This window comes from Brienomyrus brachyistius, chromosome 16 (genome assembly GCF_023856365.1).
Source record: "Brienomyrus brachyistius isolate T26 chromosome 16, BBRACH_0.4, whole genome shotgun sequence".
Taxonomy (NCBI): Eukaryota; Metazoa; Chordata; class Actinopteri; order Osteoglossiformes; family Mormyridae; genus Brienomyrus; species Brienomyrus brachyistius.
This window is the reverse complement of record NC_064548.1, coordinates 11428705-11450511: the sequence shown is the minus strand read 5'-3', so window position 1 is coordinate 11450511 and position 21807 is coordinate 11428705. Positions and strand designations below refer to the sequence as shown.

At 34.5% G+C, this 21807-nt stretch overlaps 1 protein-coding gene across 1 annotated transcript in view; it reads left to right on the top strand.

The window, feature by feature from the left end:
* LOC125710145 (titin-like) overlaps nt 1-21807 on the top strand; it is a 181178-nt gene that overhangs the window by 72907 nt on the left and 86464 nt on the right. Inside the window, exons 91-121 of the mRNA XM_048979485.1 lie at nt 532-642; nt 867-965; nt 1737-1823; nt 1977-2075; nt 2662-2748; nt 3507-3857; nt 8879-9346; nt 9620-9691; nt 9929-10519; nt 10698-10760; nt 10942-11025; nt 11228-11308; nt 11399-11479; nt 11566-11646; nt 11817-11894; nt 11986-12060; nt 12464-12529; nt 13020-13064; nt 14104-16689; nt 17104-17148; nt 17367-17765; nt 18179-18445; nt 18539-18814; nt 18905-19044; nt 19328-19454; nt 19526-19792; nt 20156-20422; nt 20654-20917; nt 21004-21143; nt 21287-21413; nt 21531-21797. Coding sequence (XP_048835442.1) covers nt 532-642; nt 867-965; nt 1737-1823; nt 1977-2075; nt 2662-2748; nt 3507-3857; nt 8879-9346; nt 9620-9691; nt 9929-10519; nt 10698-10760; nt 10942-11025; nt 11228-11308; nt 11399-11479; nt 11566-11646; nt 11817-11894; nt 11986-12060; nt 12464-12529; nt 13020-13064; nt 14104-16689; nt 17104-17148; nt 17367-17765; nt 18179-18445; nt 18539-18814; nt 18905-19044; nt 19328-19454; nt 19526-19792; nt 20156-20422; nt 20654-20917; nt 21004-21143; nt 21287-21413; nt 21531-21797 — 7791 coding nt within the window. The remainder of the gene's footprint in view (nt 1-531; nt 643-866; nt 966-1736; nt 1824-1976; nt 2076-2661; nt 2749-3506; nt 3858-8878; nt 9347-9619; nt 9692-9928; nt 10520-10697; nt 10761-10941; nt 11026-11227; nt 11309-11398; nt 11480-11565; nt 11647-11816; nt 11895-11985; nt 12061-12463; nt 12530-13019; nt 13065-14103; nt 16690-17103; nt 17149-17366; nt 17766-18178; nt 18446-18538; nt 18815-18904; nt 19045-19327; nt 19455-19525; nt 19793-20155; nt 20423-20653; nt 20918-21003; nt 21144-21286; nt 21414-21530; nt 21798-21807) is intronic.

Genomic DNA, 21807 nt, shown 5'->3' with positions numbered 1-21807 from the left:
AGACCGATCTTATTGCTCATATATTTTTGTCTCTTTATATTCATATAATATCTTATTGTGACATACCGCAATAGATACATTTTTAGTGAATGTTTCCAAATCTTTAGGCCATCTGGTGAGTTGTCAAGAGCTGGTCTGGTGCTTACTTAATGCTGAAAGAAAATTATATTGTTAATAAGCATGTTGTGTATTTGCTATTATATTTAAATCATATCTGGATTATAAATGTGTAACATTTCTTGATGATTTTTTCACTGCATTTTTTACTTAACACATGTTGCAGCTTTGTTCTCACTTGCTTTAACATATTTAACGTACAAAATATACTGTAAATTATACAACATGTATTTTATTGCGACTGAAATTGTTCCTTAACCCTTAATTACATTGTGTTGCTGTTGTCCAACGTCCTCTGTAACAGTGTAAAATTTGATGCCTATCCTGTGTGTGTATGTGTGAACTTTCTGTCAGCTCTGTTAGATCTTCTATTGAATCTTTGGTCAATTGCCTGTATTTAAATGTTCTTTAAAGTGCCAGAAACTCCAAAGAAACCAGAAGCAGTTCCTGAAATAATTTCTAAAAAAGAGGAAATTGTTCCGAAGGACGTGCCTCCTCAAAAGACCGAGGTCACTCCAGGAAAAGGTACATAAATTCAATCATTAACAAAGTTTCATTTCATTGAAATCCTTTTGCATGTTTGTTGTTCTTGTATGTAATTGTATTCCAGAAAAGCAATGTGTGAAAATATACTTATATTCAGCTGTTCATGGCACTCGATAGAGTGCTGCTTGCAGTTTTGTAGTCCACTCTGTTGTCTCTGTATGTGTTCAGACATCCGCAAATCTTGGTACAAATCTTTTTTAAAGTTCCAATGGAAGCAAAGAAACCAGAAACACCAAAAGCAGAGACAGCTAAAAAACCGGGTGCTAAGCTTTCTGCACAAAAGGAGGCCATTCCTCAGAAAGGTACAGATTAATCATTAGAATACAAATAAGTTATAACATATGACCTGGAGATTAGTATTGGTTTTTTGCAATCTTGAATTTTATCTTGAATTCTTCTTGTGTTTTACACCCTCTTGTTCATTGTGATGTCTCTGTTGCTAAATGTCATACTAATATCTATAGTGTCTATAGTGTAAAAACTGTGTAAGACATTTAAGATAGATTCATTTAAGGCCTTTGATTCCATTGTTGGTTGCATAGGTGTTCAGTGAGTGCTGACGTTCCATAAATCCAGAAGAAGCACTATTAATCAATTAAAATCAGGCCATCAAGAAGCAATGTATGCATTTAATGTAAAGATGCAACAAAAATATATCTGTTATGCTCGGGTAAACATGTTATAGAATTTCTTAAACATATATTTAATATCTCAGAATGTTTTTTTTTGTAAATATAAGGCCAATTTACACTTGAAAAATCAAAATAGCTAAGCGGGCTACTTATACCCAAAAATATTATACTTGATATGGATGGAAAGTAGATAAAACTGAAGCTAATGCTGAAAATTGAGTTTCATTTTCTGAAACATGCACTGTTTATGGCAGTAGATGTCTTAGGATTCATTAGGACTGGCCTTTATTCCCGCGCAGATCCTTCAGCCTTGGGAATGCAGACATAACATACATAATACTGAGCCATTGCATAATGTTTGCTATACCTTAAAATACACGTTAAGTATATTAAAGCATACAATAATGTTTTGTCTCATGATGTAAATGTAAATCTTTAAAGTGCCTGAAGTAAAGCAGAAAGAAGTCCTTGAGGAGAAGTTACCAGTTGTTGTACCTACAAAGGAGGCTGAGGTCACTTTAACTACAGGTAGGCTTAAGACCATACGGACATTTCAGGAACATCTAATCTAATCTTATTTTGTATTTGACAGAGTGCTGCTTGTATTTGGTTTGTAGTCCAATCTGTTGTCTCTCTGTGTGTTCGAATATCCGCAAATCTTGGTACAAATCTTTTTTAAAGTTCCAATGGAAGCAAAGAAACCAGAATCACCAAAAGCAGAGACAGCTAAAAAACCGGGCATAAAGCCTTCAGCATCAAAGGAGGCCATTCCACAGAAAGGTACAGATTAATCATTATAATACAGATAACATGACCTGGAGATTAGTATTGGTTTAATACTGGTCTTAATTTTTATCTTGAATTCTTAAATTCTTCTTGTCTTGTGATTTGTACCCACTTGTCCTATGTGATGTTCTCTGTTGTTCAATGTCATGCTAAAAGTGTACGTATAGTGTAAAAAATGTGTGATATTTAATATGGTTTTATTTAAGATCTTTGATTCCATTACCAGTAGCACAAGTGTTCTGGGAGTGTTAGCTTTCCACAAATCCAGAAGAAGCACTGACAATCAGTTAAAACTGGACAATCAAAGAGGAATGTGCATATTTAATGTAACAGTTAAAATGTAATGCAGATTTATCTGTTATGCTCAGATAAACATTTATTTATGGACACATACTTAGTATCTCAGCATTTATTATTCTGTAATTTCCATTTTAATTGGAAAATTGAAAAGAGCTAAGATATATATATATATATATATATATCAATGCTGAGCCATGCTAGTCTATGTTTGCTTTACCTTGCTTTACCTTAGATTAAACTACACAACTTTGTCTCATAATGTAAATGTAAATCTTTAAAGTGCCTGAAGTAAAGCAGAAAGAAGTCCTTGAGGAGAAGTTACCAGTTGTTGTACCTACAAAGGAGGCTGAGGTCACTTTAACTGCAGGTAGGCTTAAGACCATACAGACATTTCAGGAACATCTAACTTTGTTTTCTCCTGTTTTATTTCTTTGTTGAATTTATTGTTCATGTATTCTGTATGTCTGTGGTTGATTTTTGTCTTTCAAGTTTTTGTTTAACATTATTCAGCATCCTCACACATATTAAAATATCTTAGGAAATATGACAAATCAAGGAAATTGAAACTATGACTATCTAAAGCAACTTATAACATAGTAAATGTTATACCAGAACATAACCACAAGTTTCATGCATAAAATATTCATTTTATTTCAGTTTTGAAAATATAATAATAATAATAATTTTTATCAAAGACAAAATGAATAATTTATACACAAAATGCATCTATTATATAGAGGATTTTATCCAATTTCTTAAAACTAAAATGTCTGGTTATTTTATGTTAATGTCAAAAGAAAGTATTAGTATTTTTTGCAAGACATAGTTCTTTCTTTAAGCTAAAAATCAAATATTGTTTAAAGAATCTGCAGCTCCAAAAATACCTGGCAAAGTTTTCCCCACTACTTCAAAGACAAAAATAGATGTAGAACCATGAAAAGAAGGACCCTCAGCCACAAAAGATACCATAAAACACCAACAGGCTTGCATTTAATGCCTGTCTGTCTAATCCCTAACTGTATACTTATGGAATATAAAGCTGAATATCCTTATCCTTAAATGTAGAATGTGCTTTGTGTGTTGTGTGCTTTTCAAATTATATGTGTTCCATGTTGATTCTTAAAGTGATGGCACTTCCCAAGAAACCTGAGGTGGCTCCATCTCCTCTGATTCAAAAGTGGGAGGAGATCTCATACGAAATTGAGGAGACCTCTCACACAGAAGAAATGTATCTTCATGAAAGGGTGTATGAGAGCGCCCAGCAATTCTTTGAGGAAAAAGAGATACTTATTGTAGAAGATGTATCACCTGCTCCAAGAGAAGAAATTAGTTTGAAGACAGAAGAAATCCCTAGGCAGAAAGAAACCCTACAAGAAACTGAAGAAACTGTTCCAAAGAAACTGATCCCTTCCAAGAAGGAAGAGTTTACAGCAAAACAAGAAAGAGTCCCAAAAACTGAGGCTGTTCCCGACAAAGGTATTGAAGCATATTTATCTGAAGTTATTAAAAATAACAATAATACACACAAAGATCTTATGCGGCTGATATTCAGTGTTATACTCTTATATAAATTTTCTTGTTCAGTAAAAAGTTCTGTAATATCTTAATCTTAGTAATAACAACTCTGAAGAACTCTTAAACAGACATGTTTCTAATATCTGTGGCCTTACATCATATTTTTGTCAAACTCTATTAAGCATGTTTATTTTACTTCATGTTATTGCTTACTAATTCATCCACTCACTATTCATTTCTACTTATAATATCAATTGCATTATATGTGGAAGTGACAAAGGGTTTTTAAAACTGACTCTACTCTTATTAGTCAAGTTCTCATGAAATAACAAAACAGTTGTTTTGTTCACCTCAACATTTGCAGTTTTTTATGGTTGAGTTTCTTGCAATGAAACACTTGTTATATCTCAGATGTATATTGCATTTTTGAAGTGTCAATAGTTCCTAAGAAGGATAGACAAGCTGGGATTCACAAAACAGAAGCGGCTTTGGTTGTCATGGAGGAAATTTTTCCTGGAAATGCAAGTTCTTCCAAAATGGGGTACAACGCTATTTCAATGGAAGACACATCTTTGAATGGTATTGATCAGGGGAAAGTGTCCCCACAAAAGCATGATACATGCTACCAGTACACTGAAGTGTGTACAACAGATGTATTTCCTAAGGAGATTAATATGCCATCAGCACCAAAATCAGGCCAGGATAGCATCACTGAAATTCAGATGTCAGCTTCTAAAATCAAAGTAACTCCAGTCAACAAACAAGAAGGTTCTTTTCAAGTAGGAACCATTCAAGAAACAACACTGAAAAATGAAATTCCTTCAAAGCAAGTGGAATCTGTTATTGAAACAAAAATTCCTTTAATGGAATTTCAAAATACTAAAAAAGAAGTTATCTTTATTGGACCTCAAGCTAATATTGATATAAGTAAAGACAATATTACGGAAGCTCCTGAAATATCTCTAAGGAAAATAATTCTTTCTAAAAGGGAAGGAACTAAAGAAAAGCAAGAAATGTTATTTCTGACACCAGAGATTACACCTTTGAGAGGTATTTTGCTTTTTTAAAAAATTTGTACATCATACTTCATTTCACGTTTTCTATGAAATCATCACTTCTATTTTAAAATGTTGTTTTTCTTCTTTTTAATTATCTAAAAATCTATCTATATTCTAATTGATGGCAAATAATGTTTTTTTGTTCCGATCCTGCGATATAAATACAAAAATATGCACTTATATCAAAATATTGACTTAATTCTGTCAAAATGACTGTCAGTCAAAAATCTTTCTTCTTTAAAACGGTATTCTGTGTTTGATGCTAAAATTCTTAAATTTGGTAATTGTTGTTTGTCTTTTTCATGTTCAATGTTTGTTCGTTTCAGCTCTATACATTTTGTGTATATATATATATATATATATATATATATATATATATATAGCTTGATAGCTGTGTTTGTCCATGTAATCAGTCGTAATTTGTTGTGATTTCCCCTAAAACTTTTTAGCAGTACTTCATTGTTGTCTTTGTTATTTCTGAAATATATGTTGTATTTTTAAGTGCTGGAAATTCCCCAGGGCACTAAAACAAGTGCTATGATTCAAAAAAAGGAGGAAATCCCACCCTTAATGGAAGGTACTTCTGCCAAAGGACCTACTTCTCTTCAGAGTATGCGGCTAAATAAAGATGAAGAATTTGTCAATGTAAAGGTTTTCTCAGATTCAAGACAGGACAAGAAAGTATCCCCACAAAACGATGACTTATGTCTTCAGAAAAATGAGACCTCAGTGTTTCCTCAGACAGCCATAAAATCCTTGTTGACAGCACAGAAAGAGGGAGGGGAGCATCCAAGAACTGAAGAAGTAATGTACCTCAAGAAAGACATTAGCATTCCATGTGATGGTAAAATGGATATAAAGAAAATGAAAGAAATAATTCCAGGAGTGGCCTTCAAGACAATGTCTTCCGAACAGAAGGAGGGTGTGGAAATTGAAGAAAGGCTTTTTCAGCCATCAGATGTTCCTTTGACAGGTATTATGCACATTCCATTTGAAGTGCTCCACATGAAACTTCATCCCATCATCCCACATTATTATTCATTAAAATGGATGTTATCTCTTTATAAATACTCATCTCATTGCATTTTTAAGCTATATTATCATGCTTATTTTTTTGGACCAACACCATATCTTGCCTTCAGAATCTCTTCATCTTTCGATGCCAGTGGATGTTTCTGTTAAACAGTGTTGCTTGTCCTTTTCTTTCTCCATCCTCAAATCTCAATTAGTATTCCCAAGTGGAACTCAACCAAAAAGTGCATCTTTTCCTGATGTATCCTCTGCGTCAGTGAAAAAAGTTTCTCCTGCAAAAGGTACACTGGAAAGCTGTTTTTTTTGTATCCATCCATTTGGCAATGATAATATAAATTATTATTAATATAGTGTCAATTTAGACTAAAAATGTTAGTTTTATTGTCCGCTCCCATTACACCAATTCTTTTTTTTTTTGGAGGGGGGGGGGGATCTCTATATGTATATTTGTATATAATACAATAATATATGTGTTATATCTGAAATATATGTAATTTTATTCAAGTGACAGAAGTTTTCAAGAAAGGCAAGGTGGCTAATCAAAAATAGGAGGCAGACAGTGATAGAGCTTCTGGACAAAAGGAGGTTTTCAATAGTTCAGTTTTGCCATGTGATTACTTTAGCAGTAAAGGTAATGAAATATGTTTGAATAAGTTACATACAAATAAAGCGTCATCACTGAAATCTGACACGTCCGTCTGGGAAAATGAGATTGCTAGTATGGATATTTTCTCTCAGAAAGTTAAAAGTCAAAAACAAAAATCAGCTAAGGTGCAAATGGTGTAGAGAGTATTTTTAAAACAGGAATTACTCCATTACACGTTTTTATAGAAAGAATTTCATCTACACAATTTCACAATGATTCATTTCAAGAATACATATTACCTAATATAGAAAAAAATTAATTGTGAAAGAACACAGATATGAAATGAAAGAAATCCTTCCGCCGCCTTCTAAACAAGGAAACGATATACATAACTCAGGGACACCAATATTTGAATGTGATGAAGCTACAGCGAAGAAAGATAAGGATAATTTTAATGATATTGGACATAAAAAAGATGCTTTATCAAGTGAAGAAATGCAAAAATCTTTTATTGATACACTTTCACCTCAGGAATTTGTAGCACATTCACAAGAAAATGAATTCATGGCTAAGAACAAGAAAAATGTTCAGTTAGAAACTAAAATTAGTGTGAACATGGAAGACAGTACAAGAGAACAAGATAAACTTCTAAAATATTCTGAAATACAAAAACCGGACAGAACAAAATCTGAAGTTGAAGAATCTAAAGTGGAGAGGCAAGAGTTATCTGGTAAAGAAGATGTGCTTAAATTGATCACACTTAAAAAAGATGATTTACCAAATGAAGAAAATCATAATAGAAGAAAATTATAAATAGAATTTCACCTAGGGAATTGGGAACTCATTCTATGGAAGAGGAACTAGTCACTGAAAAAGAGAAAAGCATTCAAGTAGAAGCTGAATTTAATATTGAGACAGGTTACACCCAAGCAGTACAAGACATCTTTTTAGAGGCCAATGAAATCCACATTAGTTTTGAGGGAATACAAAATATATATATAAAAAAAACAGATAGGTCAACATCTGAGGATGGTGAATCTATAGTGAGTATACCAAATATCTCTGTTAACCAAGATACTTTTAAAGAGATTGCACTTAAAAAAACACACTTTATCTGGCTCAGGAACTAGATATTAATTTCTTTCCTAAAAAGAAAACACTCAGTGGGAAGTTACTCTTAAGGTGCCAAAGGGAGTCAAACACAAAATGGATGAAAGTGTTCTGGAAGCTACTGAAATACTCCATTCTTGGAAACAAGAAGAGAATGTACAACAGCAAGATAAAGCAGTACTGGAACTCAGAGAAGCAATTTCTGTGGAAAAGCAACAGATATCCGTTAAAGGAGACGCCCCTAAAGAAAGTGCCATTAAAAATGGCATTTCACCGAAGAAAAAAATGATCGAACCTGTTTTTAGAAGCACAGCACTTCAAGAGGAAGAACCCATTCAAGACACTGAGCAGTTTTTCCAAAGGTAAACCTCATTTCCTTGAGATGAAACTTTGGAAGGTATTATGGAAGACTCTTTCATTATTTAATAATCCATTTCATTATCTTTTTTGTGTAATTTTGTTTGTCCTCTGACATTAGCAGGACATATATATTAATTTTACATCCTTTATGAACAATGCATCATCTCTTTTTTTTTCTTCCTCATTTATTCTCCTTCATTCTAAATGCTCTTTTTTCGCTTTCTTCCACAAACAATGAAATACCTTCTGAAAGGCACTGGATGACAAATGACGGCTGCTCCTGAAATGGTTATTGTGTCAAAAGTTGCGCCTCCAAAAGGTGTAAGACGGGAGTGACAACCTTGCAATGTGGAATAAAAAAAATCTTTAAAAACCACTTTGCTCGGTGTCTGTGTCAGATGTCTCTCTTTCAGCATGCACCTGAGTGTGTTTTGTATTTTTCTTTTCTTTTTTTGTGTTTTGTAATTTTCTTTTGACATGCTCCACATGTTACTTAAGAACAACTGTAGCTCTGTAACATTACATAATTATTTGGGTGTTTGACTGCTAGACTACACTTACAAGCAAACAAGTCGTTGTTGCATGCTGTGAACAACCTTCAGAACCATAAAAGACATTTATTAAAGAAAGAAAACAGGAAAGTACACTTTTGGCTCATTAGCATTAGTTGGCTTAAAATGATCTTTTCAGAGCTGAAAAAAAACAATAAAAACTCAAACAATTTTCAGCTTTTTCAGCTTTGTCGGTTTGTATCGTACAGTACGTCTCAGTAAATGAAAATTTGGAAAGTCCAGAAATAATTTGGAAAATATTTTTTTTGCTGTTTTTTTTTTAAGACATATCATTGAAAAAAGAGGGCATTCCTGACATGATGTACCAGCAAAAAGATGACATATCTTTAGAGGAAACGGAATTGTATGTTTCTTGTGAGGAAGTTCAGTTTGGACCCACCATGCCCCTAAAAGAAGAAAAAGAATTTCCATTGGAAAAACAAAGTGTTGCTGAAGTGGACACCTTAAAAGAAGCCATTCTTAATGCAAAAACTGTTTCAAAAGAAGCTCCCAAAAAGGAATTTGAAATTATTCCTAAGGAAGATGTATCCACTAAGAATGATATTTCTTGCGTGAAACAAGAACTTGATTTGACTGAATCAGAAACTAAAAATGTGTTAAAGGAAGAAATGATACACGGAATGGAAAAAGACCTTCCAAACTATGGTGAAATAACAAAAGAAATGATTTCTAAAAAGGAATTACCAAAGCATAAAACAATAAGACAAAACACCGATGTCTCACCTAAGAAAGGTATATTGACAGGAGTGTGATGAATTGAAAGAGGTCATCCTGCATTAATTTTATGCTTATCTATTTGCCAGTTTATAGTTTAAACCTTGTACCTTCCGTATAACCAACGTGTTTTATGGTTTACATGTACTATTTTGTGTAATGAAGAATGAATGCTCATGGTCCTGCTTCTCTTTTCAACTAACGGGCTAATTATTTGCATGTCACTGATAGTCTTTTTTAAATATCTTCTGCTGATTTTTAATTCTAAATATCAAATGGTATATTTGAAAGGGTATGAACCAGAAATGAAGACTAGTCCTCGTGCTGTTCCTGTTGCAGTTGCAGAAGTTTTTCCACCAAAAGGTACCGAAAGAATGTGGGGAATCAATAAAAAAAAACTCTTAATAGTCTTTGGATCTGTCTTGTTATACCGTTGTATGTCTGTTCTGTGTAATATTGTTCTGTTTGTATGACTTAATGTTTGTGCCAGTTGTGTGTCTTTGTGAATTGTATAATATTTTTACTACTTCTGCTGGTGTTCTCATCACAACTATATGATGATCTTTGTTCTGCTTAATTACATGAATCTTAATATGGCAGAAGCCCCCAAGAAGACTGAAACAATAACATCCCCAAAGGGCAGAGAAGTGTCACACATGGAGAAGATTTGTCCCACAGAAACTACTTTTGTCTTAACGGATGTACATGACAAAGAAAAGATCTTATTGCTTAAAGATGTTTTATGTAGTGCAAGAGAAGAGTGTATAATGGAGGTGGATATCTCTGAAAAGAAAACATCTTTGCAAAAATATGATCTTTCTTTCCAAGAAGATGAAAAAGTTTCTTCTAAAGAAATTCCCGAGGTGGAAGAAATGGTTCCAGAAGCTAAACATGCTGCCATTAAGAAAGGCGTGAAACCAAAATCGAAGGAGGTACCAGCTCAAAAGGAAGCTACTAAAAAGGTTATCAACAAAGAAATGCCCCCCCATGCTTTGGAAATGGCTCCCAAACAAGTAATATCTGACAAAGAAGAAATTCTTCCCAGTGAAATGATCTTTCAGAAACAACGTATACAAAAAATTAAGAAAACTGATGAAATTAGTCAAGATAAAATATTGATTTCTGATAAAGAAGCAATGGTGCCAGGCCAGAAAACTCTTAGTGCAATGACTGAACCTTCATCTTTAAGAGGTATTTCTACAGAATGTACTATTTTTCATGTGACAGACCAAAGTGTCTGCATTTCTGTGTGTTTGCCCGTACCTGGTTTATGTGTGTACTCGGTATCTTCTTGTCAATTCTCTTTATGCATGTCCAAATGTTCATTTCTGATCCTTTGCTAAATATCTTAAACTGTTCCTCCCAAAAGTGTCAGAACCAGAGAAGAAGATTGTTCCTGAAATAACACCTGTGTCGGTTGCTCCTCCAAAAGGTACAAAAATTACACCAGAGATATATTAAACCTAGGTCTTGTCTGTTTTTAGTTTACTGCATGTTTTTTGGGTCACCTCAGACTGATTGTCTTTTTTCCTAGTGTTTTTTGTTGTCTTTAGCCTAGTTTGATACAATAGACTGTAAATAACATAAATTCTTAATCTTGATTCCATTCTAAGTACCAACAACTGAGAAGAAAGCTGTGTCTGATGTTGCAAAACCTGTCCCTGATCATCTTGCAGAGAAAATTTCTCCACCCAAAGGTATTTTGTCTAATTGTTTGTTTTTTATGTTTGAAGTGTCTTGTGTTGTCAATTTTTATTTGGTCTTGTAAAAGCATTCATCTGTGTCTTGTTGATTAGTCCCCATGTTTGATCTTTTTCTTTATATATTTGATATGGTCTTAGTCTTATATTTAAAATAAGTGAAAGTGCATGATAATAATTCATAAACATCTTCTTGAAGTGCCAGAAGAAGTTAAAAAGGTTCCAGAAAAAACAAAATCTACACCCCAAGAAGTCGAGAAACACTTAAAGGCTGTTCCAGGTATTATAATTACATTAAATAGCACTTATCCATTTCTTCTGGGTTGATGTTTTTCAACATAAATGTGGTAAATCTGTGATCTTCTTGAAGTACCAGAAGAAGTGAAAAAGGTTCCAGAAATTCCAAAACCTACAACACAGCAAGTTGAGAAACAATTAAAGGCAGTTCCAGGTACTTTAATTAAATAAACAGCATTCTGCCATTCCTTCTTGGTTGATGTTGAATAGAAATGTAGTAAATGTACAATCTTCTTGAAGTGCAAGAAGAAGTGAAAAAGGTTCCAGAAAAACGAAAACCTACAATCCAACAAGTCGAAAAAGAATTAAAAGAAGTTCCAGGTACTTTAATTATTGAAATAACATTCTTCCATTCTTTCTTTGCTGATATTTGTGAATATAATTTAGCCTCGTCAGAGGCATCATTTTTGTTTAATGTTTCTTGCTCCCTCTTATTATCAAATCCGCATCTATGCCAATTATCTCTTGTTTAAATCATTCTGTATTTGAAGTTCTAAAGCCAGTGCCAAAAGCTGAAGAAATAATGCCTGTCATCAAGAAAGATACAGAAAAGGTTGCACCCGTAAAAGGTATTTATATCTCAAAGAAGCTTTTATTTTAAATGTCAAAATAGTAGAATTTTTCTCAAGGTTCCTAAGCAAAGCTTATGCTTTATTTAAGTTCCATCAAAGTCGGATGAGCCAAAACCGGTTCCTAAAAAAATGGAAGTGGTTCCCACAGTATCACCAGTTAGAGGTACATCTTTGGGGTGCTGTTTCTTTATATATATATATATATATATATATATATATATATATATATATATATATATATATATATATATATATATATATGTGTGTGTGTGTGTTTGTGTGTGTATGTGTGTAGTTTCCATATCTGCTTCAAAAATGTTTCTTATCTGTTTAGTAAAACATAAAAACGTAAACTCTGAAATTATCTTCTCCTCTGTATTATGGATTAAATATTGGATCACTTTTTCATAAATTTATCACCGTAAGATTATACACCCATCTTCCATAACCTCAGTACTTATGGAACTTTTTCTGTCAGTATAATATTGTTCTTTGTTGCTTAATCAGTTACCTAGATGTGTAGCCTATGCAACTTAAATGTCAATGTATCTTCTTGAATGTGTCAGAACCAGAGAAGATGACTGTACCAGAACTCACCCCTGTTTCAGTTAAAGACATTGCACCTCAAGAAGGTACAACCTTACAATCTTCATAGTAATTTCTCTTAAATTGCTCCTCTTTATTGGTTGTTGTGTGTTTTATATGTTTATTTTGTGGTCGTTAGCTTTACATGTGTTTCAGTAATACATGTTTGTTGTGAAATATGTTTGTTCGTGTCGATTTGTTTCCGTTTTTGATTACTTGAGTTCTTAAAACCCATTTCCTTCTTCATATGAGGTAGGTACATCTATCTATCTATCTATCTATCTATCTATCTATCTATCTATCTATCTATCTATCTATCTATCTATCTATCTATCTATCTATCTATCTATCTATCTATCTATCTATCTATCTATCTATCTATCTATCTATCTATCTATCTATCTATCTATCTATCTAGTCCAACATTACCTATTTTCCCATTCAGTCACACAAACAGGATGCCTATTTCTCATTACTGTCTTATTATTTCGATGTTGTTTCTTTGTATAAGAAAACCATTTTTATTTTTTGGACTAGATGATGAAAAGGGACCTGTTACAGCACCTGGAGCATACCAACAAGGTATGTTAAAAGCTATTTTTCTCTAGATTGCTTACACCTTACACATATTACAGTTTTTCTCTATTGTTTCAACACATTTCATAAAACATACTTTACATTCTCACAACTTTAAGAGCATTACTCAAAACAATTGATGTGTGTAGCACAACACTATGGTTACACTGCAGAACACGTTAGCTCACCCAAAACAATGAACTCATGTCTCAAAAGCAAATGATTCCACAAAAGAATTAGTTAATGCCACTACAATGAAAAGTACATTTAGCATCATTTTAACCATGAAAGTCAAAATGCTTAGATATATTGTCAGTGCAAGTATGCTCTTGAGCTCAACAATTCTGAATGAACGTTGGTTCCCACTTTCTCACTGTCACTGACTGATCATTATTTTTTAGCAAACTGATTGTTATTCTTGCCAAAGCCACCAGCTTCAACATTGCATTACAGCATGTAAAGCTCTCTCATGCACATGTAGCTTCTTCAGATCTCAAGACACTGTACAATAGCAAGCAAAATCACACAGCACTGTGCAGTATAATACCGAAACGGTAATATGACAATACGACAACAAGAAAATGGCAACAAATTCATGACCTGTGGAAACCAAAAACACACAATGCAATGCCACTGCAATGTATGCAATATATTCTTGAATCACTTTGAAAGGTTCTGCTGTGCACACGTGGCATGGAGTAGGAATTACACTAGTTGCATTATAAATGTTGCCATTCGAGAAATGTGTCTAAGCAATCGAGAAAAAACTGTAATATTGTCTTATTTAGTGAAGATTATGGTAATTTATTTGTGTTCCAGTTTTGTCCTGAAGTTTGTTTGTTTACTGTCAACTGTACAATTGCTTTGGACAAAAACATCTGCTAAACAAAGTAAATGTGTCGTGTATTGTTGTCCTTTGTGTATGCTTAATGTTGATGCGAATGTGGCAAAAGTCTGCGACCATTCTGAGAGAGTATGATAGGTGATTTTTTTGTTTGTTATGTCATGTGACTTATGTTTAAATGTGAATCTTTTATTATGTCAGACGCACAAAGTGAATCACCACCATCTCTTAAATCAAAAGGTAAAATTTATATAGAGGAGGAAAAAACTGAAATACTGTCCTTGAAGAAGATAACCAGGATTTCAAAGGGCAAGGAAGAGGAACAAGATGTTGTGACACTTAGAAAAGTGCCCCTGGCTACAGCTGATGAAATCCCTAAGACCTCAACTTTGGCAGAGAAAGAAGCTGCAAAGGAAGTTACATTTACAAAAACTTTCGACATTTCCAAATCTCCCAAAATTGCTGCAAAAATCCCCAGTAGAGAAGCAAAGGAGGTTATTGAAGAAGTACAGATTGAGGAGCTTAAGGAAGCTACCACCATAGATGTCACAATGGTATCAAAGGTATATTTGGCTAAAATTCCTACTGATGAAAAGGAAAAAGGAGAGGTAGGTTTGAAGAAAGCTGTCAAAGTTGCTGAAGGGGAAACACCAAAAGAACCTAGTTTAACTATGAAGAAAGTATCACGACTTCCAACAAAGGATACAGATAAAGAGACTGTGGCCTTAAAACCATTTGAAAAACATGCTAAACCTGAAATAGAGAAGGAGAAAGTCAAAGAAGATGAGCCCTTGGCTTTCAAGAAAACTGAGAAACCACCAAAGGATGATGTAGTCAAAGAACCTATTGCTCCTAAAAAGGCTGAAGCAGTGTTAGTCAAAGAGAAGGAAGTAGATAAGAAGAGGGAACCCTTAGCTATTAAGAAACCACAAAAGGATGAAGCAGTTAAAGAACCAGATGCTGCTCAGAGAGAAAAGGCTGTCAAAGTCGCAAAAGAGGAAACACCAGAAGAACCCAGTTCAACTATGAAGAAAATAACAAGACTTCCAAAGACAGATACAGATAAAGAGAATGTGACCTTGAAACCATTTGAGAAACCTGCTAAACCTGAAAGGAAGAAGGAGAAAGACAAAGAAGATGAGCCCTTGGCATTCAAGAAAACTGAGAAAACACCAAAAGATGATGTAGTCAAGGAACCTATTGTTCCTAAAAAGGCTGAAGCAGTGTTAGTCAAAGACAAGAAAATAGAAATGGACAGGGAACCCTCAGCTGTTAAAAGACCACAAAAAGATGAAGCTGTTAAGGAACCTGTTGCTGCTCCTAAAAAAACTGAAGCAGTGTTAGTCACAAAAAGGGAAAAAGAGGAGAAAGGGGAACCCTTAGCCATCAAAAAACCACAAAAAGAGGATGCAATTAAAGAACCTGTTACAGCACCTAAAAAGGTTGATGCAGTGTTAGAGAAAGAGAGAGAAAAAGAGGGGAGGGAACCTTTAGCCCTCAAGAAACCACTAAAGGATGAAGCTGTTAAAGAACCTGTTGCTGCTCATAAAAAGGCAGAAGCAGTGCTAGTCAAAGAGATGGAAAAAGCGGAGGAAAGGGAACCTTTATTTCTCAAGAGACCACAAAAAGAAGCAATTAAAGAACCTGTTACTGCACCTATAAGGACTGAAGCAGTGTTAGATAAAGAGAGGGAAAACGACGAAGAAAGGGAACCTGTAGCTCTCAAGAGACCAGAAAAGGATGAAATGCTTAAAGAACCATTTGTTGCTCCCAAAAAGACAAAAGAAAAAAATCTACCAGATGAAAAAGAAACGGGAAATGTTGCCCTGGAACCTATTTGTAAAATTCCATTAGAAGAAAAACCAGCTGAAGTTGGTAGACCATCAATTAAAGTGAAAAGACTTCCAACAGATGAACAGAAAAAGGAAGAAATACAGCTGAAGCCATTTTCAAAAGCACCTACACCTGACGTACCAACACAAAAAATTCCTTCAGAATCAGAGGACAAGGAGGCTATAACATTTAAAAAACCAGATAAAGTGGTTAAGGATAAGCTGGTAAAAGAAGTCAGTGCACAAGTAAAGAAAACTGAAGTAATTCCAACACACGACAAAGAACTTGAGAAGATTACGAAGAAAGAAACACCTCCTGCACAAAAAGAGAAACCACTGCCTACAAAGGCTGTTGCTTTGAAGACTGACAAGGTGAGTCCAAAGGATGATGAAAAGACAGTCCCAATGAAGAAGACTGCTCACTTACTCAAGGGACCTGAGGAAGCAAACAAAGAAATATTACTGAAACATGTGGAGGTGTCAAAACCAGGGCTGGAACTGAGAAAGAGTCCTTCACCGAAGGTTGAAAAGCCAGCAACAGTTGAATTGACTCCTGCAGAGAGGAGGTCCAGTGGAGATACCTCTAAAATATTACCAAAAAAAGTGTCTCCTAGGGACTCCATTGATTCAGTTACTCTAAAAGCAATACCAAAGAAAACATCACCACCGGAAGAAAAGATTACTGACAACACTACACTTAAAACTGGCATAGGAAAGATACCACAAAGGAAAGAAGTGTCTCCGGAATCAGTGCAGCTCAGGAAGATTCCTACCAAAAAGGAAGAGGACGTATCTAATGATGAGTCGGAAAAACAGTTGGAGGATGAGGAGGAAAGTTTAGGATGGGAACTTACTCCTCGTGAGAGTTATGGTTCTTCAGAAGATTGGGAGGTAACCTCCCAAGCCTCCGAAGAGGGTGCGTTTGAGACTCCGGGAATGAAGGGTGACAGACGAGGTGAGAGGGTGACTGCTGATCCTCATCACTGACTCCTTCATACCCGTTTTGAAAAAAAATCATCATTTCTTACCATAAATAATTTTATTTCTGTCCATTTCATTATTGTTTTCAAACTTTGTTCGTCTGTCCTCATCATTGTTGCTTGTCATTGTGTTTTGTTTATTTAACAGAGTTAGTATTTTAATCTTACAGTCTAACAGCAATTAAGGTTTTATAACGAGTTCATTGCAGTGATTTGTTATCATTTGTATGCCATATTATATTGTTGCATGATGTTTTTTCTTCCATATTTTGTTACATACTTGTCTCCTCATGGACATCACCATCTTCATATATGTCCAGCAATTTTTGACAAGGATTTAGAAATGTGTTATTTGTTATGGTGGTAAAATTCATTCTAACCTAATACAGATGGGAAACCGAAAGAAGAACCAGGAAAAGGTAGAGGCTTAAAAGGTAAGGCACATAGACTGTGGCGGGTGAGGTGGCTTCAGTGTTTTTGATTTCATCTTACCACATTGGTGTATTTTTAAAGACAAATTGCAGTTCAGTTAAGTAACACTTTAACTGCATATTTATAACGTTGACTCCACATTGCTAAATAAATGGTAATGTAAGCAATTAAAGTGAGTCCTCGGTGAGATTAAATTCACAATAATATGTCCTTATTATAGCAAAACAAACACCATCTCCTGGGGATGCTGATAAGAGAAAAGGTTTAAAACCTGGAACCGGAGGTGAAAAGCCACCGGGTGATGCACCATTTGGATTCCAGCTTAAGGCTGTCCCTTTGAAGTTTGTCAAAGAGCTGAAGGACATTGTGCTACAAGAAGCTGAATCAATTGGCTCCTCCGCTGTATTTGAGTGTCAGGTGTCTCCCTCTACTGCTATTACTTCATGGATGAAGGATGGAAGCAACTTAAGGGAAAGCCCTAAATACAAGTTCACTTCAGATGGCAAGGATCGTAAGCTTGCCATTATTGATGTCCAGTTGTCAGACACTGGTGAATATACTTGTGTTGCTAAGCTGGGAAACAAAGAAAAGACTTCCACAGCCAAGCTCATCGTTGAAGGTATTTAATTTACATTTATCGCAGGTACCTGAAATAGGAATCAAATGTGAAATATACTGTGTAGATGAATCAAGTCCCATTTTTTATCAAGTTTCTGGTTTCCGGCATAATGTTAACGATATGAATATGAACATGTACCTATGTTTATATTTTAACATTTTTAAATATGAGAACTTAACATAAATAGTACTTCTCATAGTATTGCTTTTGATATTTTTTAGTTTTAAAAATAAACCAGTCAGTCATCTACCTATCCTAAATATTTCACTCAATAAATGTGTAATTTTTATTTTTGTTTTACTTCACTGGTTATGATTGTTATGATTAAAGGAGGATAGGAACAACCTTTTTAGCAAAGTTAAAATTGGTATTGTATAGGTCATGACAGTATATAATTTTTGCTTTTTCCATAGAACTCCCTGTCAAATTTACGAAAAACTTAGAAGAGATGTCAGTTCTCAAAGGACAGCCAATGTACTTGACCTGTGAGCTGAGCAAAGAGAGGGATGTAGTCTGGAAGAAAAATGGTATACCTCTTGAACAAATCCCTGGAAAACTGGCAATTAATATCATTGGACTACAGCATGCGATAACCATCCAGAATGCAACAGATGATGATGCTGGTATTTACACATGTGAATGTGAAAACATCAAGACTGAAGCAGATGTTAAAGTCATTGGTATGTACCTATAATCCACTTTATACGTAATGTGTATGCAAAGGTTATTGTTGACGTAGTCCTTCCTTAATCAATTGCTTGTTTGCTTCATAGAAATTGTAAGAGATTGGTTGGTAAAACCACTGAGGGATCAACATGTAAAACCCAAGGCCACTGCCACCTTCAAAGGTGAGCTATTTAAGGATACTCCAAACTGGAAGTGGTTCAAAGGAGATGATGAGATACCCAAGGAGCCCAGTGATAAGACTGAAGTTACAAAGGATGGAAAAAACCTCTTTCTGGTCATTAAGAATGCAGCTCCTGATGATGTTGGGGAGTATGCTGTGGAGGTTGAAGGGCAGAGATATGCAGCTAAGCTAACTCTAGGAGGTACTGTATAATTTGTCATTTTTAAAATGGATTTCTTGATTCTAGTGAACTGTTATGTTATTTTTCTAATTATGCCCTTTTGTTATGTAGAGAGAGAAGCTGAAATATTGAAGCCTATCTCCAGTGTGGAAGTCTATGAAAAAGAAAGTGCTACCTTTGAAACAGAAATTTCTGAGGAAGATGTAACTGGAGAATGGAAACTTAGGGGCCAGGTTTTGACAAGATCTCCTGTACGAATTTTGCAAGTTCTTACTCTTTCCCCAGAGAGAGTGTCTGTGTACATGTACACGTACATATGTTTATATTTTAACATTATGAAATATGAGAACTTAACAGAAATAGTTCTTCTCATAATATTGCTTTTAATATTTTTTTGTTTTAAAAATAAACCAGTCAGTCATCTACCTATTCTAAATATTTCAGTCAATACAAATAAATTTTGTATTTTTGTTTTGCTTCACTGGTTAATGATTTTTATGATTAAAACTTTTTTACATTTCTTCTTTTTGTTAGAATTGTGATATTAAAGTGGAAGGCAAGAAGCGTTTTCTTTCTTTGAAAAATCTCCAAGTTGACCAGTCTGGTGAAGTGTCTTACCAAGCTTTAAATGCCTCCACTGCTGCAATGCTAACAGTAAAAGGTAAGCATAATATTTTAGGTATTGAAAGAGATGAATGTGGATGGTGGATAACCATAATCTGTGTCTTTCAGAAATCGAATTGGACTTTACTGTTCCACTGAAGGATGTTTCTGTACCAGAAAAGAAACAGGCCCAGTTTGAATGTAATATCACAAGGGACATTCCCAAGGTCATATGGATGAGGGGATCTGATATTATCACTCCTGGAAAAAAATATGATATCATTGATGATGGGAAAAAGCACATACTTGTCATCAATGAATGTGAATTTGATGATGAGGGTGAATACACTATTGAAGTCCAGGGCAAAAGATCAACAGCCAAGCTAACAGTAGAAGGTAGGTTGAGATTCTGGTTTGTAAAACTGTAGTTTTCAAGTTCATTGTGTAACAAAAGTAATTTGTTGCTGACACACTGGCATAGTTCAGCAGTTTCAGTAGTATTTGAAGTTTTCCAGTGGCTGTTTCTGATGGAATTTGTCTATAAACAAATTTGTTTCCACTAAAAGGGATTCTACAATTGTGTATTAGGGACATTCTAGGCAAAAATAAATTAAGTAAATAAACAAACAAACAAATATTACTGAGCTGGGTGAGGAGGCTAATATTCCGATATTGATTATTTGTAAAAATTTATTCATGATATTCTGATACTTGTATCGAGTACATTACATCTCTTACCTATGAAATAATATATTACAGGTATAAGGCTGAGGGTTACTACACCTCTGAAGGACCAAACAGTGAAGGAAGGCAAAACAGCTCGGTTTGAGCTTGATCTCAGTCATGAGGATGTGCCAGTTACATGGTACAAAAATGAAATCAAACTGCACATGAGCAGAACTGTGCTTACTCATATTGATGGAAAGAAGCACATATTAGAAATCAAAGAGGCCACTCTAGATGACACCAGCCAAATCAAAGCAGAGGCTAAAGGAGTATCCACAACAGCTAATCTTTTGGTTATAGGTAATTTTTGTACTGATATGTTTCTGTGTTTTGTCTCTGAATATCACAGTACTCATTGTCAGACTCCATCATTATAAATACAGTATGTATTTGAAAATGAATGTCAGTTTATTCACCATTCTCTCTGCAATACACAGAAAGCAACATATTGTAAAGGTATTCTTTGTATTTTCAAAATCTGGCCATTGATCTTTTTTCTCCTATTCCATTTGGTAAACTTTTCCATTGCAGAGGCCGATCCATACTTCATAGTTAAATTGCAAGATTACACTGCAGTTGAAAAGGATGATGTCACATTAGATTGCGAACTGAGTAAAGAAGTGCCTGTAAAATGGTACCATAACGAGACTGAAGTGAAAGCCTCTAAGATGGTTTCTATTAAAGCTGATGGCAAACGGAGAATCCTATCAATCAAAAGAGTAGAACATAAGGATAAAGGAAATTATGTATGTGACTGTGGAACAGATAAAACAATGGCAGAAATTAACATAGAAGGTAAGTATTAAAGAGTTAATTCCATTTGTACCTAAAATTAACAGCCATGTTAATTTAATCTTGATGCCTTAATTTTTCACTTGCAGCTCGTGACATTAAAGTCCTTCGTCCCTTGTATGGTGTGGAGCTCTTTGAAGGAGAGACAGCTCGTTTTGAAGTGGAAATTTCTGAGGATGATATTCATAGCCAGTGGAAATTGAAGGGAGAAACCCTGACCCAGTCTCCTGTATGTACAATACTTTCAGTAGCCTGCTATCAAATTTAAAAATTCCATGTGTAGATTCACAGAAAGAAAAGGAATTTATGTGATTGAATGTATTATTTTTTTCTACAAATATATCAGTGTATTTTCTTGGGTATGACTTACAGGATGTTGAAATTATTGAAGATGGTGCCAAACACATCTTGACATTGTACAACTGCAAAATCCCCCAGTCAGGCGAAGTGTCATTCCAGGCCGCTAATGCCAAGTGTGCAGCTAATCTGAAAGTAAAAGGTACTGCTCTATGGCTACTTAATTGGTTTATTAGTATAATTTAAATATTAAAAAACTGTAATATATAGGTTTACAAATAATTTTGATTTTAATTTAACCTTTTTGTATACATTACAGAACTTCCACTTACCTTCATCACTCCTCTGAGTGATGTTCAAGTGTTAGAGAAGGACGAAGCAAGGTTTGAGTGTGAAGTGTCCAGGGATGCTAAAAGCTTCCGTTGGCTAAAAGGATCCCAGGAGGTGAAAACTGATGAAAAGTTTGAAATTCTCCAAGAGGAAAAGAGGCACATTCTTTTGGTAAAATCTGCAGCCTATGAGGATGAAGCCAAATACATGTTTGAAGCAGAAGATAAGAGAACCACTGCAAAATTAATCATTCAAGGTATGAAAAG